Source organism: Astatotilapia calliptera, chromosome 3 (genome assembly GCF_964374335.1).
Source record: "Astatotilapia calliptera chromosome 3, fAstCal68.1, whole genome shotgun sequence".
In the NCBI taxonomy this organism is placed as follows: domain Eukaryota; kingdom Metazoa; phylum Chordata; class Actinopteri; order Cichliformes; family Cichlidae; genus Astatotilapia; species Astatotilapia calliptera.
In genome coordinates, this window is record NC_137424.1 from 9,820,154 (window position 1) to 9,838,849 (window position 18,696).

General features: G+C 40.5%; 1 protein-coding gene across 7 annotated transcripts; it reads left to right on the forward strand.

Annotated features, from left to right (window-relative positions):
* The first annotated feature begins 4,302 nt into the window (after window positions 1-4,302).
* LOC113016386 (uncharacterized) lies at window positions 4,303-7,622 on the forward strand. Of its 7 annotated transcripts, none has more exons than XM_080299718.1 (7): window positions 4,305-4,742; window positions 5,095-5,226; window positions 5,423-5,494; window positions 5,864-5,932; window positions 6,150-6,369; window positions 6,489-6,579; window positions 6,954-7,622. In XM_080299718.1, the coding sequence occupies exons 2-6, from the start codon at window positions 5,095-5,097 to the stop codon at window positions 6,554-6,556; spliced, it is 561 nt and encodes a 186-aa protein (XP_080155844.1). In that variant the 5' UTR covers window positions 4,305-4,742; the 3' UTR covers window positions 6,557-6,579; window positions 6,954-7,622. The 7 variants fall into 7 exon arrangements, with proteins under 7 accessions (XP_080155849.1, XP_080155847.1, XP_080155844.1 ...); XM_080299719.1 differs by having other exon boundaries at window positions 4,305-4,665; XM_080299720.1 differs by having other exon boundaries at window positions 4,326-4,455.
* The last annotated feature ends 11,074 nt before the right edge of the window (window positions 7,623-18,696 follow it).

Below are 18,696 nucleotides of genomic sequence, written 5' to 3' on the forward strand. Positions count from 1 at the left end.
TTCAAATTTGCATATTGGGGAATTCGTGGCTTCTAAGTCAATAAGTCATCCATGTCATATATCTCTAAAAATTCATATTTTAATGATAAATTGTAAACACTGGAAGATTCCCCCATCTCTTCTGAACAAAACGGTGTAAGAATGACCGCTCTAGCCCCTACAGTTAGGAAATTATGGTCATTTGTTTGAGGGGAGTCGTCACTATGAGAAATAGACTGCAATAATCCTGTGTCTCTCTGTGCTGCGTGTGTAAACAGAAGCACCTGTTTTGGCGAGAAAAAGTACACAGCCACTCTGATTGGTGGATTCAAATTCAGCAGCTCCCAGGCTGACCTAGAAACTTACTTCTCTCTCCCTGTGTGTGTGTGTGTGTGTGTGTGTGTGTGTGTGTGTGTGTGTGTGTGTGTGTGTGTGTGTGTGTGTGTGTTTAGTGGGAGAGAGAGAACCCTACCCTTATTTGGCAGCATGTCATTGTAGGATTTAAATTGAATATAGTTAGACTGGTTGACTGGATTAGAGCCTGTGTTTGTGTGTCCCTCTGTGCATTTGTGTTTCAATATGCCTCCATATTTGTAATTTTGTAAGTTATTACTATTCTGCTAAATCATAGTATTTCTGGTACTTTTCGGTACTTGTGCTAAATACAGTATTTCTGCTAAATCATACTATTTCTGCTTTTCATAAGATTTGTGCCTAATATAGTATTTCTGCTAAATTATAGTATTTATTCTTTTTATAGGATTTGTGCCTAATATAGTATTTCTGCTTTTTATAGGATTTGTGCCTAATATAGTATTTCTGCTTTTTATAGGATTTGTACCTAATATAGTATTTCTGCTTTTTATAGGATTTGTGCTTAATATAGTATTTCTGCTAAATTATAGTATTTCTGCTTTTTATAGTATTTGTGCTAAAACATAGTATTTCTACTAAATGTAGTATTTATGCTTAATCATAGTATTTCTATATATTTCTGCCAGGTCCCCAGGCAGCCAATCCTCTGTGAGGACTGAGAAATTCAAATTTTCAAATCAGGGCCTGCACGGCTTCCCAGCCAATAATATATGTGTCCTGAGGCATTCAAATTTGCATATTGGGGCCTTCATGGCTTCTAAGCCAGCCAATCATATCAGGGCTGAGGAATTCAAATCCACAAATCAGGGCCTGCACGGCTTCCCAGCCAGCCAATCATATATGTGGCCTCAGCCATTCAAATTTGCATATTGGGGAATTCGTGGCTTCTAAGTCAATAAGTCATCCATGTCATATATCTCTAAAAATTCATATTTTAATGATAAATTGTCAACACTTGAAGATTCCCCAATCACTTCTGAACAAAACGGTGTAAGAATGACCGCTCTAGCCCCTACAGTTAGGAAATTATGGTCATTTGTTTGAGGGGAGTCGTCACTATGAGAAATAGACTGCAATAATCCTGTGTCTCTCTGTGCTGCGTGTGTAAACAGAAGCACCTGTTTTGGCGGGAAAAAGTACACAGCCACTCTGATTGGTGGATTCAAATTCAGCAGCTCTCTCCCTCTGTGTGTTTGTGTGTGTGTGTGTGTGTGTGTGTGTGTGTGTGTGTGTGTGTGTGTGTGTGTGTGTGTGTGTGTGTGTGTGTGTGTGACAGAGAGAGAGAGAGAGAGAGAGAAAGCCTTTTAATGGGATGATCTCATTGTAAGATTCAAATTCAATATATTTAGACTGGTTGACTGAATTGGATCTTGTGTGTGTGTCTCTCTGTGCATGTGTGTTTCCTCATGTGTACATATTTGTAATTGTGTGGCTGTCATAAATTTCTTTGCAGATTTTTGTCATTTAACAAGTATATTTGAGGGAACCTCAGCATGTTCAGCATTTTTTCAGCTGTCCATTTTGCTTTTCCAATTTTTCTGTTTAACTTATTACTATTGTGCTAAATCATGCTATTTCTGCTATTTTATAAGATTTGTGCTTAATATACTATTTCTGCTTTTATAGGATTTGTGCTTAATATAGTATTTCTGCTTTTTATAAGATTTGTGCTTAATATACTATTTCTGCTAAATGTAGTATTTCTGCTTAATCATACTATTTCTGCTTTTCATAGGATTTGTGCTTAATATAGTATTTCTGCTAAATTTAGTATTTCTGATTAATTATAGTCTTTCTACTAAATCATAGTACAGTATTTCTGCTTTTTATGGGATTTGTGCTAAAACAAAGTATTTCTACTAAATGTAGTATTTATGCTTAATCATACCATTTCTACTTTTTATAGGATTTGTGCTTAATATAGTATTTCTGCTAAATTATAGTATTTCTGCCAAATTATAATATTTGTGCTAAAACATAGTCTTAATTTAAAATTACAATATTCATAGTTCATCACAGTGTCTCTGGTAAATCACAATATTTCTGCTCTGTTGTACTATTTTTCTAAATCATAGTGTTTCTGTAATGTTTAAGTATTTTTGGCTAAATATATTCTTTCTGTTATCTTATACTATTTCTCCTAAATTCTTGTATTTTTGAGAAGTTATCATGTTTCTGGTAAGTTACAATATTTCTGCTAAATTCTGCTATGCTATTGTATTTCTGCCAAGTATTATGTTTCCTCTAAGATATTGCAGTTCTGCTAAGTTATTCCATTTTAGCAAAGTTCTTTTGCTTCTGCAAAGTTTTTACAATTTCTGCAACTTTTCAGCTTTTTCAGCTACTTTTTGCATACAGCTTCAGCTTTAAGCATCCACACTGCATTTTCGCAGGAAATGCAAATTTTTCTAGTTATTATTCTTTTTCCACCTGAAATTTTGGACCTTAACTCGCCCCACAGTTTTGAGACAAGGTTCACATATGATATATCATTGTGTGCGGCTGGAGCTGGAATGAGTTGCTATGACTTTTGGTGTTTATTACTTCTATAGTTTTTTAAATATGAATATTTTAATGCAAGTTTTTTCCCATTGAAATGAATGGAGAACAAGAAAACTTCATTTGTGGTGTGCTGGCTCACTCTAGTGGTATGTCGGGAGTAATGCGAGGCGGCCGCTGTGTCCCTGTGGTTGGCCTACTTGTCAGATATCGACAAATCCTACACTACAGACCAGTTGACAGCGTGCAATAACCCAGCCGATTCATTCGTCTTTACACTACCTCACAATCGACTCAACGGTGAGTTATTTGTTTGTTTTGTTTTCTCACAATTAATGTAAAGCCAAGGTATATATCAACGGCGCGCACAGCGGAAGTATGGCGTCCCGCTTGCCCTTCACAATAAGAGCATTATAGCGGATTATAATGGGGGACGCTTTTATTTTGTATAACTACCGGAAGTAGTTCCTGTGTACTGACGCTAGCTGGGTAGCTAGCGCCGCGTCGCTTAAAAAGCAGCCGGGCTTGTCTTAAACTTAAGAGGCTGACACTCGCTAAACCACCCGATCGCTCGCCAAGCGACTGTTTCACACTGGACTTATTTTTCGTTAATATGGGCCGATAATTCCTTTATTCTAGTGGTATGCCGGGAGTGGTGCGGCCTATTCGGATTAACGTAATGATGACACTATCAACGGCGCGCGTCAGTCCGCCCCTCCTCCAGTTTGAAATTGACCTTAGAAGACACCGTAGCGTATGCTGGACCCGCATGCATCTGTCCACCTCTCCTCCGTTTTGAAATTGACATTTGAACGTCATTTTCTGAAGTATTCGGAACAACAGTGTAAGGTTTGACAAGGTAAGTGTATCTCTCTCTCTCCGGTTTGAAATTTAGCTTTGAAAGTGATTTTTTAATGTGTCTGGGTGATTCTTTGTCGTGGTCATGTTCGGCACGATGCTAAAGCTAGTTAGCGGGTATTCAGCCGAGGTCTACAAAATGATGGTATCTACAAATGAGGTATCTACAAAATGATGGTGTGGTTAGCACTTGGATGTCACTTTATTCCAGAGGTATCGTTTGTAATTAAAACTTAAGAGGCGACTGTCCCCGCGTCTGCAACAATAGCTTCGTTGTAGCCGCGTTTCACACCTCTTTTTCTGTTTTTATAAGGCGTTAACTACAGCAGCCTTTAACACCTCAACTCTTGCTTCAGCCAAGGTAAGTGCCCCCCTTATATTTTCTATGTGTGTGTTCAGCTGATATCTAGAAAATAGGTGTGTTTAGCACTGGATGCCATTTTATTCCAGAGCCGTTGTTTGTAATTAAAACTTAAGATTAGATGGTACAGTGTTTTTACTCCCTTCCAAACAGTAAAGTTCCTCTTTGTCTCTCAGTGGGACATTCAAACCAGACAGTACAAGGCTACATTTCAGCTTTACAAGCCAATCAGTTTGCTAATTGTTCTTGTGAGATTTGTTTGCAAAGTTTAAGGTGTTAAGTAGGAGCTGTGACCATCTGGGTCTGCTTGCTGCTGGCATTTTGCCAGAGCCCCAGCAACAAGACCGCCTCCCAGCTACGAGACTGCCTGTAAGCCTTGCAAGGTACCCAATTTTCCAATTACTCTATAACAAAACTGTTGTGGGCAACAAGACTGTCTCCTAGGTGTGCAAGCCAATCACTTTGCCAAATGTTCTTGTAAGATTTGTTTGGAAAGTTTAAGGTGTTAAGTAGGAGCTGTGAACATCTGGGTTTGCTTGCTGCTGGCATTCTACCAGCGCCCCAGCAACAACACTGCCTCCCAGCTTTGCAAGGTAATTACTTTCCCAATTACTGTACACCAAAATGGAGTAGTTGTCGTGGTCAACAAATCTGCCTCCCAACTTTCAAGGTAATCACTTTCCCAATTACAATATACAAACTGTTATGGAACTTTACTTAACAAAGCCTTAAGACCGGGCAGTGACACTATCAATATGTCTATTTAAAGAAAAGAGAGATTTATTATTATTTTTTGGTTCTTGTAGTTATCTTGTGTATCAGAGGGTTAAAATAAAAAATTGCTGGTATACATCAGAATTTTTGATTCATTTACTGTTTGTCGATTTACTGCATTGTAAAGTCTTTTGGCTACCAATGCAGCTACCTGGTTATTATGCTTGACTTAAAATGAAAGCTGGGTCTGATCACATGCTTGAAATGCCAACAATTAATATTCTGTTTTTCTGCTGACATTCTACCAGATGCCGAGAAAAAATAAAAGATCCCAGGCACAAAAGAAGCGCTGGAAACCACTTGACCTGGTCGATCCTGCTGTCCCAATGCTCACTGGCCACAACCAAGATGAGGCAGTCAGTAGTTTTCCATCTGACCAGGTAAAGAAGATATAGTAGTGATCACAGACAGTTGAACAGTTTTCGAAACACGTTTGAGACAGTTAAGAACACCTACCCATACAGTTTAGGATTGTTTGTTATAATGTCACACAACTGGCATAACAGTGCATGGTATGCAGAGCATTTAAATGAAATGAATGTGTCAGGTCACTTAATGCCTTCTATACCCTTTTAGCAGATAGCACCAGCAAGGTTATCCTTGGAAACACAGGATAGACCCACCTCCTTATGTTCCCCAGGTATCAAGGTAAATATCAAAAAATATTCCTCTATTAAGAATTTACAACAGACAATTACATGTTATAGACATATTCATGGTTACATCTCAGCATTATGCAAACAGCAGGGATTTTCTTTTTTATTGCTCTGTAAGTTTAGTAACCACTACTGTTCAGTATCAAATATTCCATTCTGTTTCAAATCTGTTAGTAGGTTTTATAATTTTGACTAACTGTACATAACCTCTCATCAGATTTCAGACACACGTCCACTAGAAAAACGATCTGTTACCCAACTGGCATACCAGTTCATGCCATGCATTGCATTTTAGAGTGAAATTAATGTGTCAGGTCACTTAATGTCTTAACATTATATACTGTTTTTCCTGGGTTGGCAGACAGCACCAGCCAGGTTGTCCTTGGTAACGGAGAATAGACCCACCTCCTTATGTCCTCCAGGCAGCAAGGTAAATTTAAAAAAACGTCTTCCTCCATTAAGGATTTATAGTGGACAGTTACATTACCATTAAATGTTAAAGACATATGGTTACATGTTAGCATTATGAAAGCAAGAATTTTGTTGTATCCCCTTTGTTCTTTAATGTACTTCTATTTTATTAATTCCTATACACTCTGAACCGAATTTGTTGAAAAATAAAGTCAATCATGTTCTCTTATACGCAGACACAACAGAACACCAGCCTCTACGTGGTGCGAAGCCTACTGCAACAAAAACGTGATCTTCATGTCTTTGCGACTGAGCACGCTCTACCAGCAACACTGACAGCTCACCAGTGGGAGCTCATAGATAAGACTGCTGATGTGCTGTCATCCATTGAAGAGCTGACCAGAAACGTGAACAGAAAGACTGCAACTGCACCTGATGGGATCCCTGCCATAACAGGTCATTTGTATTTTTTTTTGTTTCTTTCTTTATATTGTAACATTTGGTATTGATAGTGTTTGAAACAAACTATAATCTCATCCATTCATTAAGTCATCCATTCATTCATAACTCCTCAGATGTGTTCTGTCCAGTGAAGGCAGTGGAGAAGCTCTACACTGATGTTGAAACTGTGCCACTCTTCTAGAAACCAGCTACAAGGATGGGCAGGTATAGTGAAATTAAAATGCACCTTTTGTTCAACAGGTTTATATACAGTCAAGTGATCAAAAGACACCAGTATTAAACCCATTTAAGCCAACTATACGCTTTGATTGGAACTATATACAGGCCACCAAATTACAGCCACGTGTGGTTTTACCTCACATGGCAACTTACTTAATCAAAAGACACCAGTATTAAACAAATTTCTCTCTTTTACTTCCTTTTTAATTTAGTTTTGGGTAATTTAGTTCTAAAGTTACATTTATTTTTGCAAATATTTATTAGATCATCATGACTTGCCAGTTCGCTAACTGAAACCTGCGCTTTGTGATGTCTCTTGTTTTGTTTTAAATTGTGTTTTGCTTTTATCTGTTTTCTAGCTGTTTTTGCAAAGTCAGCCAACCTCTTGCTTCCAAATGACCCTTATCCAGAAGTATCCGTGAATGCCTCATGAGAAGAAACTAAAGTGGAGACCTACCTCTCAGAGAAAAACGCACACATAAGAAAAGCGACCTACTTCAGTACTGGAAAGAACATCCTAATCTGTCTCCCTCTATGGCTGCTGTTGCGATCCCAGTGTGCCCCCTGTAGCTCTGTGGACAGTTTTTGATTTGTTTGCATCTCACCCCAACCGGTCGCGGCAGATGGCTGCCCCTCCCTGAGCCTGGTTCTGCCGGAGGTTTCTTCCTGTCAAAAGGGAGTTTTTCCTTCCCACTGTCGCCAAAGTGCTTGCTCATAGGGGGTCATATGATTGTTGGGTTTATCTATATACATTAATGCTTGTATGCTTTTCATTTATACTTTTCCTTACTCTTCGGTTCATAATATAAAGTTACTTGAATGGTTTCCTTTTTCCTTATTTTATATTGCTTTGCTGTTTACCACAATCTAAATATCATGTTTAAATGGAATACATTATTGTAAATGGTATTTGTACAAAATATAGTTTGAATACAATAAGATACCTTTATTAGTCCCACAAGGGGAAATTTCATAATTTGCATAATTTTCCCTTTTCACATTAAAATACCTTTGAAATACAAATTGAATACCGCTTAATGGGCTTTTTTTTTTCTACCAAGAAAACTTACTTTGGTTTACAATCTGTTAAACTGTTCACTTTAAACGACTCAAAACTGTAAAATCTAAATTGTAACTTCTCTTGAACACCTCAGACTTAAACATAATTTATTTTATATCGATTAACTTCTTTTGTAATGGTGTAACTGGAGCATCTTTCTCTCATCTCTGTATGCTGCACTGCATATAGCAGAGATCACAATACAGCTTACTTTTCTTTAACTTGAAAATCAGCTGTATTCAATTTCCCTCCCTCTTGTGGTATAAATAGCAAACTATGCTCATGTTGCATATTGCTCCCCCCTATTGTTATAAATGGCAACCTGCACTTATTGCACCACATTAAAAGCAAACTACACTCATTGGCAGCAGCATAGGCACACTTAAAATTTCTTCAGAAATTTTCGCTTTCTAGTTATTATTATTATTTTCCTTTTTCAGCCTGAAATTTCCGCGCATAACTCATCCCACAGTTTTGACACAAGCTTCATATATGTTATATCATTTTGTGCGGCTGGATCAGGAATGGTGTGCTATGACTTTTGGTGTTTATTACTTCTATAGTTTTTTAAATATGAATATTTTAATGCAAGTTTTTGCCCATTCAAATGAATGGGAATGAACGAAAGTGAAACTTTACTTACTTTGTGGTGTGTTTGCTCACTCACTTAATTTGTGGTGTGTTGGCTCACTCTAGTGGTATGTCCCCGTATTTGGATACTTTGAAACTTTGCAAACTCCATATTCCAGAGTCAAACAATGGCGGCTGCCACTTGGTTTAATATATTCCTCTTATTCGTGTTTCTAGGTCACAAAGTAAACTTTTAAGATATTTTCAGGTGAGAATGTAGGTGTGTAAACGTTAAATATCTGCTCGTTTTGTCAAAACATCCCATATTAGCAAGAGATTTCTCACGATGTTGCTGCTAGCCGGCTAGCTAGCCGCCGGCTAGCAACCCTTCGCTAAAAAACACCTTTTCAGTAAGGCGTCTCTCCTTTCAACCACGATCGCTCGCCGCCGATCGACGGGTGGTGGCTAACGATAACTCGTACTGCGTGCTAGCTAGCATGACGGAGTTTCTATACAGCTGTGGGCGCTGTTACTTGTAGTATCAGCTAAATGTTAAACGGTAGGAACGTTTCGGCTGGGTTGTTGTTGTGGGGGGGGGATGAAAAATAATACAGGACACTCATTGGAGTAATGGCACGTCTCGTGTGTCTGTCAGTTATGCCTCCAGTCAAATAACATCCATAACCTCAAATAACGGAACATGGTGTCAGAAGACAACTGGAAACGTTAGTTGGGCATAAGTGTAAGGTTTCGGCGTCGGTGCCAGGTTAAAGGTCGGCCAGAGAGGAGCTGCGCGAAAAGAGACGTCATGAGTCAGTTTCAAGTCACCCCGCAAGCGGACGAAAATCAAGTGAACGCCCTTATCTACACTATGGGCGAGGAGGCAGAGGAAATATTGGTATCCCTGCACCTGACTCCCGAAGAGGCAAGCGATTATGAGACCGTTAAAAGGAGGTTGGATACTCACTTCGTAGCCCGAAGAAACATCATAGCACGGTCCGAGCCACAAATTGAACGCCTGGTTGAATTGAACTACCTGGGGCCAGGTAGGGCATTAACAGGGAGAGGGGGACACAAAGATATACTTTTCTTTCTTACTCTCATATAAAATATTTAGCTTTTATTAAATAGTTATCTGAATCTTACAACCAAAGTTTGTAAAATAATACACAAGATTGGCTGTAGACCATAGGTGTCAAACTCTGGCCCGTGGGCCAAATTTGGCCCGCAGCCTAATTACATTTGGCCTGCGAAGCCATACCAAATTACTATTAGAGCTGGCCTACTGGTATTATACAGCTAATATATATATTGTTTAGTATTAAGCTTTGCTTGTTCCATATTCAGTTTTCCAGCAAAACATGTTTGAGTCCATAAGAAAAGATTCATTCTTATATCTGGGGGAAGATTTTTTTTTTCAATAAATATTAATGTTAGCCCGCGACTTTGTTCCAGTTTTGAATTTTGGCCCACTGTGTATTTGAGTTTGACACCCCTGCTGTAGACCATTGTTAATCATTCAGAACACTGTGTAAAAGTAACAAAAAGTGAATGCAAAAGTGCATAAATATTTATTTTACGTGTTTGATGTGTGTGGCAGGGCGTGGTCTGCAGTGCCGCTGCAGGGGAGGTGGACCCACCTCAGGGGCATCTGCAATCACGCCTCTCAGGTGTAAAGTCTGTGCTCTCTCTTTGCTTTTTGCTTTTTTGTATGTGTCGGGCTGTGAGATGAAAAGCTACAGCCAGCTGTGTGGGTACAGCAACTATGTGTGAAAAGTGGTCCATAACGTAATGCTTCAAAGTGTGTTCATGCAAACATTGTCGGGTCTGCTTATGAACCTCTGCGCACAGCGTCTACAAATCGGGGCTGTACGAAGTCACCTCATCTTTATACAAAACCGTAAGCTGTCATCTGTGAGGCGCGAGCGGTGTTTGGTTTTATCATAGTTCATGGTGGAGAATGGCTGCTCTGCTGAGTTTTGCTCTCTGTAGCCGTTTGAATGGCAAACTATACTGATTAGCGGCGGCATAGGCACACTTAAAATTTCTTCAGAAATTTTCGCTTTCTAGTTAATATTAAAATCTGTAACATAATGTATTGTTTGGAGTTTAGTCTGATTGGTTCAGGATGACCTGCCATTATCCAATCACACGTCTGCTTACCTGCATCTTTTCTCTTTTTTCTAACCTGAGCACCTGATGGCTTTGAACTTTTGTTGTCCATCTTCCATTGGTTTGAATTTTGCGCTCCAGTACAAACACAAATCCCCCAACCCGAGGATCAGCACAATTAACCTAACAGACCTACACCTTAGTTCACAGATTCACTTTGTCTAAGGTTGATTTCTGGGATTTCACACAACCCAGGATTCAGATCGTGAATCCATGATGGGCTTGGATTTACATCATTATAAATGAAATGTGCTCTACTTGGAAGCAGCCGGCCCCGCCCCTTTTGACGGGTTGTGTGAGACTTTAAATCATCAAACTGTAAATTATAAATTAAATTGTTATTGATCGTTTACCCCGAGTCCTAAAGTGTAGATTTATTTTCTTACTCTTCTTATATTTATTGTTTGTTTACTTGCACCGCTGTAACTGCAGCCTCGTCGTCTCGTCTCTCTATATGCTGGACTGTCTGTAGCGGAGATGACAATAAAGTTTACTTTGACTTCAGCAGCGCGCAGGCGCACCGAGGGCTCTCGCGCTCACTTTATAGAATTTAGAAAAAACATCGGTGCAGATTATAAGTCTGTATCATAATATCTGTTTGTTGTGTTGTTTTTATTTTGTTTTGCGAGTTGGTTATTAGATGCCGCTCCAGCCAGCCAGAGACTCCCCGCCGCCCCGCCCTCTCCTCCCTGTGCCGCCAGCAGCAGGCGCACCTCGCAAACGGAGGGCGCCCTTACTCCCAGCAAATGGCTGATAGAAAACCGATCGGTGCCTACGAATTTCCCAATATGCGCTGGCATGACGTCGGGGAAGCATGGGTACGACCGATTCTTTTATTTTTTTCTTGCCAATGCCCGTGATGCCCCCCCCCCCCCCCCCACCACGATGCATTCTATTGGTTTGCACACTTACACACACCCAGCTGTGGTTTCCTGTTTTGCTGGACTCTGGAGAGCCCCGCCTTTAACGCTCTTCTCTCACAGAGAGCAACAGAAAACTTGGAAAAACTCCAGATTGACTGAACTCAGTTCAAAGTTACCTTGACACCTTTAGATGTGAGACGTAGTGATGGTCCGCTTGAAGCTGACGCTCCGGTGCGTGTGTCAGAAAGATCAACGCGCTGCTTCAGAAGCACCGTGTCGAGGCTTGATTCGTTTGGCCAGAGTCACGTGATCAGTGACGTCTGAAGCTTCGTTTAGAACGTACCTTTTTTTAAATCGAACTTTATTGAAACACAATGAGTATACAACATACAAACAGATGAAGTTTACAAAAGAACAGAACATGAACATACAGAACCAGGAGTAAAAAAATTATGATATGAGTAGGCGAAAAAAATCAACATATAAATATTGTTCTGAGAGGCTTTTTGTTGGTTGAGTCTGAAATTGATTGTATGTACAATTCATATCCTTATAAAAAGGCAGAAATATGGTGTTTTATTAATAAACTTACATTTATAGATATAAAATAGCTAAAAGTATTAACAAATTTTTAATAAAAAAACATTTATCATTCTTCCTGGGGAACTTAAAGAAAAAGAATAAAACATTTTCCATCGTAAAGAAAACTACCTTAAAATATGGACAATAACAAAACTGCTAAATTCTTCCAGAATCTCTGTGTAGAGGAACCAAAAGAGATGTGCCACAGTTTCTGGATGATCCCCACAGAAAGTTCAATTAGTATTTATGTCTCTTTTAAATGTTACCATATAGTGACTGGCTGGGTCACATTTATGAAGAATTTTACATGAGATTTCCTTCACCTTGTTCACAATTAGATATTTATGGGATCATCCAGACTGTCTTCCAGGTGATATCTGGAACATGTCGGTTCCAGTAAGATATTCTATATATGGGAGAGACATGATATCTTCTTGGAATAAACTACGTATTCTCTTATTGCTGTTACCAAGTTCCTGTGAAAAGCAGATTTTTCCCACTGCTGACTCAGCTGGATCAGGGAGAGTGACTGAGGCAGATATTGAGCTCTCAGTGTTTTTATATAACATTAAAGTCCCTGAGGGTATGGCACCAAGCACCATTGAGAATTCCCCAACACTGACGGGAAAATTATATAGTGTAAGGAATTCATTGTAAGTAAGTAGTGCTCCCTCGTTAAATTTTAAAACTTAGTAGCGGCCGCCATTGTTGGCAGCTGAAATTTGGCTGGGCCGCGCTATGAATTCTGGGATATGGTGGGCCACGAAGGACACACCCGACCCATCCTTCAAACTCGGGGACATGAAGGACGCATTTGAAGGAGTCGAGGAATCGGGACAGCCTTCGTCGCCTGGCTGTGACGTCATCGGCCTTCAAATGCGGCCTCCGGAGGATGCAGCCGACATTTTGGGACACAGCTTGTGTGTCTTTGTTGGTCATGTGACCTCCCAGGGACTACACATGGAAACGAGCAGTTTAGCTCAAATCTGGCAGGTTTCCATCGTCTGTTTTTGTCCTGATGTCCATGAACATGAACACTGTCCCTGTCAAACACGTCCAGATAATCTGATCCAGTGTTGTTCTTCTTCTGTGGTGTTTGTGATGGAGCAGCAGCTGCTGATCCTGATGTCCTCCACCAAGTGGGCAGCAAATTCAGCTGACTGTCATCATTTATTAAAAAAGATGTAACAATGTGACATAATGCAATATAATAGTGTCAGTTACACATTGTGGGTTGCACTGTGGCCAGAATGGACATTACCTCCTGCCTAATGGAAGCTGTCAGCCATCCTGCAACCATGAATTAGATAAGCAGAAGTGAAGGGATTGTTAACAACAATTTAATAATAAAATGTAATGTGATAGTTGCACTTTATTAGCTCCCCACAATCGTATGAATAATAACCATGAATGCACTGCATGCTCATAGCAAGTTCTTTAGGTTTAAAGTGAGATCCTGCTTTAAAGGGCGCTTCATCTGCTGGGAATGACATGTTTCTTCTAGTATGTAAGGCTCAGCCCATCTTACTGGGACTTACTTTTGTAGATCCACATGCTCTAAACCTGGTGCTCCATGATTGGTGCAGAAGCTTTAAGCTACTATTAACAAATAATGACCATGGACTTAGTTGTTACTACAATAACTTATCATTGAGCAACTTGTATATTTAATTTTACCTGTAAAACTATGCAAGTAGAATTCAATGGGGCACAGTGAGCTGAGCACAGGCCCACTCTGTGACACTCAGAGGTTTGTGGATATCATACTGAGAGTATTGGACACAGTGCAGCCAGCTTGCAGCCACTTTCCCACCACTTTAGCACAATGTTTACATGAGACTCAGCCACACTAATGTTCCTGGGCAGACATGTGGTGCAGCATGGCTGATGGCACTGTACCTGCAGCTGTCATGGACAAGAACCACTCAATACCTCACCCAAGCCAAGCCTGTGCTGATGTTGTGATCTGAGACCGAGACACTAACCCAGGATCAGGATATGATGTTGTGAGAGTTTCACTAAGAATTAGCTCTGATTACAAGATTTCAATCTATCGTAACTCTAATTTGTATTTACTTCAGTTTGTTCATCTTGGAGCTGTGTGCAGCTGAGGACAGTCTTATTATTACCAGGTGAGGATATGTAACAGCCACAGTCTGTAGAGATGATGTCACCATGGAGTGGTGATGTCACTGGAGCTGCCAATATGTGCTCCAGCCAAAGCTACACCAGAGGGTTGTGCTGTGTAACAGGTTGGTGCAGGTGGTGTTATCTACATTTGAACATTAGGCAACAGTCTCATGAAGACACTTTCTATTGTTCACTAAAGACCAACAATAACAGAGACAAAGGGAGAGCAGCAGAACTAGTGCTAACAATTAGCACTGCTAGCCTGCCCACCAACACCAGCTAATGTTCTAAAAACGATGATCAATGATTTTGCTGTAACGGCTCCAGCTGTCTGTGTCAGGGACACGTTGGAGATGAAGTGAGTGATCCAGTGACAAAGGTTTGGAAACCTGCAGTCAGCTGAGACTAAAGGAGTCACCTGACCGAGAGACCAAATGTTTCACTGAGAACGTCCAGATGAACAGAATCAACCTTTGGGATAATCTGTTCCACACATCCATGTTTCACTTACTGCATTATATTTCCTCATTGCTGTGCACACAGGCCTGTGGCTTATAACCAACTCCAAGTTCAGACTCAGAGGCTGCTGAAGCTGTTTTCTGGAACAGAGACGTGTTGGATATAAAACCAACTCTTCTTTATGTGTCAGCACTGAGGAAAGGAGCAGCTTCGTTTCTAAGTGTATGAAGGACTGTAGCAGTGTGTGTGTGAGCTTTATTTCACAGACAGAACCATGTCAAACACACAACTTCAGGTAAAAACAATACAAAATCAAAGAGTCTGATCAGAAGGATTAAACAGAGGAGTGTGGGACTGTTTTTAACAGACAGCAGGTTAAGCCAGGCTGGAGGAGTAAACTGAGCCTCGGTGTGAGCAGCAGTGTGTTTGACAGGAAGCTGAGATAAACAGTCTGGAGCCCATTTAGTGCTTCATATGAAAGTGTGATGATTTGAAAGCAAATCTAAAATCAAGCAGGAGTCAGTGTGAGAATGATTTGTGCTTTTCCTCAGTCAGATGCTGGGAGTTTCAGTTCATCCATGTTCAGCGTGCTGTGCTTTGTGTAACAGGAGAATATGACAGTATAAATCAAGTCTTCATGTCACTGAAAGCCTCCACAGTCTGCTATGGAGGTGCATCAGTTTGGATTTACAAGAATAACATTTCTTAAACCTGCCACAAGATGGCGCTCCAACAGAAGGGATGTCCACAGTGTAACACAGACACACACATACTGTGTGAATGTGTGAGTGAATGGGCTTTCAACACAAGGCTTCTGCTGCTACCTTTAATTACATAATTAGCTAACAAGAACAAACTGTTAATTACCACCAAAGAACGGCTCCAGATTTTAGCTGCTGACCATTTTGTGAAACGTTGATTACATCAGCTTATTGTTGATTTTTCAACCTTAATATCAGCTGCTTTAAAGGAGCCTCGTTCTCTCGCAGTAACAGTTTTCTTCACTAGATGCAGTGCAGGCACAGTCTGTGTTTCTAAACTACACACTAATGTTCATTGTTGTGCAGCTAAATCCTCCCTCTGGATGGGAAGAATCCCTGTCAGGCTTCAAACACCTGGCTTGGTGTTCTGGAGCTAATGTGTCACCTGTGAGGACTCTGAGATGAACACACAGCAGACACTTCATTTCTCCGTCTGTGTGTCCTCAGTTTCCCAGCATGCCTTGGCTGTGGTGGTGGAGGTGAATGAGGGGGAACATGCTGCTCTGTCAGCACTCCAGCACAGCCTTTGTGTACTTTCACTTCTCCATACTGTCCATTGGAAATCCTGTTTGTTACTTTTTGATTTCAGTCCATGTGTCCAAAGCAAACTTCTGTCCCACACTTTCTCTGCTGACTCTTCACCGATGCTCAGATGATCTCAGATGATTTCACCAGAACTCATCAAAATTCGGGCTCCACAGAAACCCAGACGTCACTAAACAAGCGTAACAAGCAAAGTGAAAACTGGTCGTTCAGCTTTATTGACCAAAGATAAGCTCACATGTCACCTCATGACACAGACACTTATTTCCACAGCATGCACGAGGACTGACAATAAGTGTCTATAAAGCCACTTCTATCTGCCACACCTGTGCTTCTGTCATGGTTGCTCTCCTCTCACTCTGTCATTTATCCACAGTCTGCCTCCCTCTGCTCCGTCAGCTGACGTCCTCTCTACACCACCTGCTGTGTTTTATCCTGCAAAAACACATTTAAGAAGCGTTGCACCGAGTAACGGGAGTAACTGCTATAAAATACATTTAAAGGAGGTGGTGCTGAGTGCTGTGACTAGGGTCCCACCACTGACATCACGGGTGGAGGACATGTTGGAAAACTGCTACAAAGTGCTGTGCAGCCAGCAGAGCTTACAGTCTGTCCTGTGTGTCATACAGGCTCTCACACTTAGTGTTTCTGTGACACATTGAAGAGAAGTTTGTGTTGTTCACAGTTGTGCTTGTACTGAGTGACAGCTGACATGACCTAACAGGAATAATGTGTCTGTGCTGAATGAGAAGTAACACACAATGAAGTCTTGATGCATCTCAATCATCCAGGAAAGTGAGTCTGTTGCTTCTGTTCATCTGGACGCAGCGTTTTGTGGGAGAAACGTGTCGTCATCATCAGGTGACGTCTTCAGTCTCAGCTGCAGGTTTCAGTCTTACAAACAGGACATTTGCATAAAGACTGAAAGCAGCTGCAGGAACGATGGGCTGGGAGCTCCGTTCCTTCATCTTAATTATGCAGATTCTCAGGACCATTGATCAACAACCACTGATCCATGTCCATGAGTCCCATTCACAGAGATGTGGGAATGGCTGCAGTCACAGCATGTAAGATGGAAATAAATGAGAAGTATTTAGCTGAAGTGGATTTGATTTATGTTAGTTCTTTTTTAACTTGTAGTTCTACATTGGAAGATTATTGTGATATTGAAATATAAAAATACATTTATATTCTATTATTTTCTCAAAATAAGCGTCACACTGGTGGAAGCCGGTGTAGCCGCCGAAACGCCTGCATTTATGGAGACTTTCAGCCCCAGGTAGGCCAGTTATGGATCTTGGGATCCACATTATGTCAGCAGCTGTTCTCCACCGTGAACTGTGTTCAAACAAACACGCTCACGCCTCACAGACGACAGCTTACAGTCCTGTAGAGATAAAGTGACTTCGTACAGCCCCGTCTTCAGTCTTGTGGAGATGATCTCGACGCTTTGGTGGATGTTACTAGCTCCTGTGCAGTATTTTGTAAAGAGATGATTATACCCCGTAAGCGCGTTAAAATGTACGCTAACAATAAGCCATGGGTCACTAAAAGTGTCAAATCCTGTTTAAGGAAAAAGAGACAGGCCTTTAAAGAGGGGCTGTAACCGATTTTCAGACAGCTACCAAGGAAATGAAAATTGAGATCTTGAAAGCAAAACAGACAAAAACCTTCTTGAAAGCAAATTTGCTGCAAAAACTTTTGGGTCTGCCTGGACTTGTATGAAAACCATAGCAGGGTTTCAAAATCCCCAGAGCAGCAGTCAGGTCATTTTAGATGTTTTAATTCAGACAGAGATTTTCAAATGCTTTAAACATGTTTTATGCTCGTTTTAGTTCTTCTGATTTCAGCGAGGATATTTGGGAAGTGAAACAGAAACTGAGAGATACTCAGCACTTTATCATTGAACTCAGCGATGTTAAAAAGGCCTTTCATACAGTCAATGTGAACAAGAGCCAGGTCCTGATAATATTAGTGGCCGCCTAATTAAATCTTGTGCTGATGAACTCAGTCCTATATTTCAGGTTATTTTTAACAAATCCTTGCAAACACAACATGTGCCCTCTCTTTGCAAAGAAGCAGTCGTGGTTCCTGTCCCTAAATCTAAACGACTTCAGGCCTGTTGCCCTCACTTCAGTTGTCATGAAAGTCTTTGAAAAAATCCTCAGAAATGTGATTATGAAGAGACTGAAGGTCAGCTGGATCCAATGCAGTTTGCATACAGGCCCAACAGAGGAGTGGAGGACGCACTTTTGACTTTAATAAATCTGATTCTTAAACATGTAGAGAGTAAAGGGACTTTTGCAAGACTTCTTTTCATTGATTTTTCTTCGGCTTTTAAAACAACACAGCCCCATATTTTAATTAAAAGACTTTTAGAACAGTTTGAAATCAGGAAAAACCTGGTGGGCTGGATTTTAGATTTTCTAACTGACAGGTCACAAAGAGTGAGAATAAATGGGGTTCTGTCTGACCCAGTGTTCTCCTCCACAGGTTCTCCTCAAGGCTGCGTCCTATCGCCCTTATTATTCACTCTCTATACAAACATGTGTCAGGGCAGACATGAAAACAGGGTCATTATTAAATATGCAGATGACTCTGTTATTGTCAGCTTACTGAAAGAGGGTGAAACTAACCACGGCCCAGTCATTGATGACTTTGTTCAGTGGTGGGAGGAGTCTTATCTCCAGCTGAACATATCTAAAACAAAAGACATGGTTGTTGATTTTAGGAAACAACAAAATGGGCACGGAGTCACTTTAATTAAAGGTCAGAAAATAGAGCAAGTACAATCATATCATACATACATACATACATACATACAATCATATGGTCTTGGGACCATAATCAATGAAAAACTGAACTTTGATCAAAATTGCAAATCAGTTTGTAAAAAGGGTCACCAGCACCTTTATTGCCTTAGGAAACTTGTTCATTTCCACATTGACCAAAAAATTTTAAC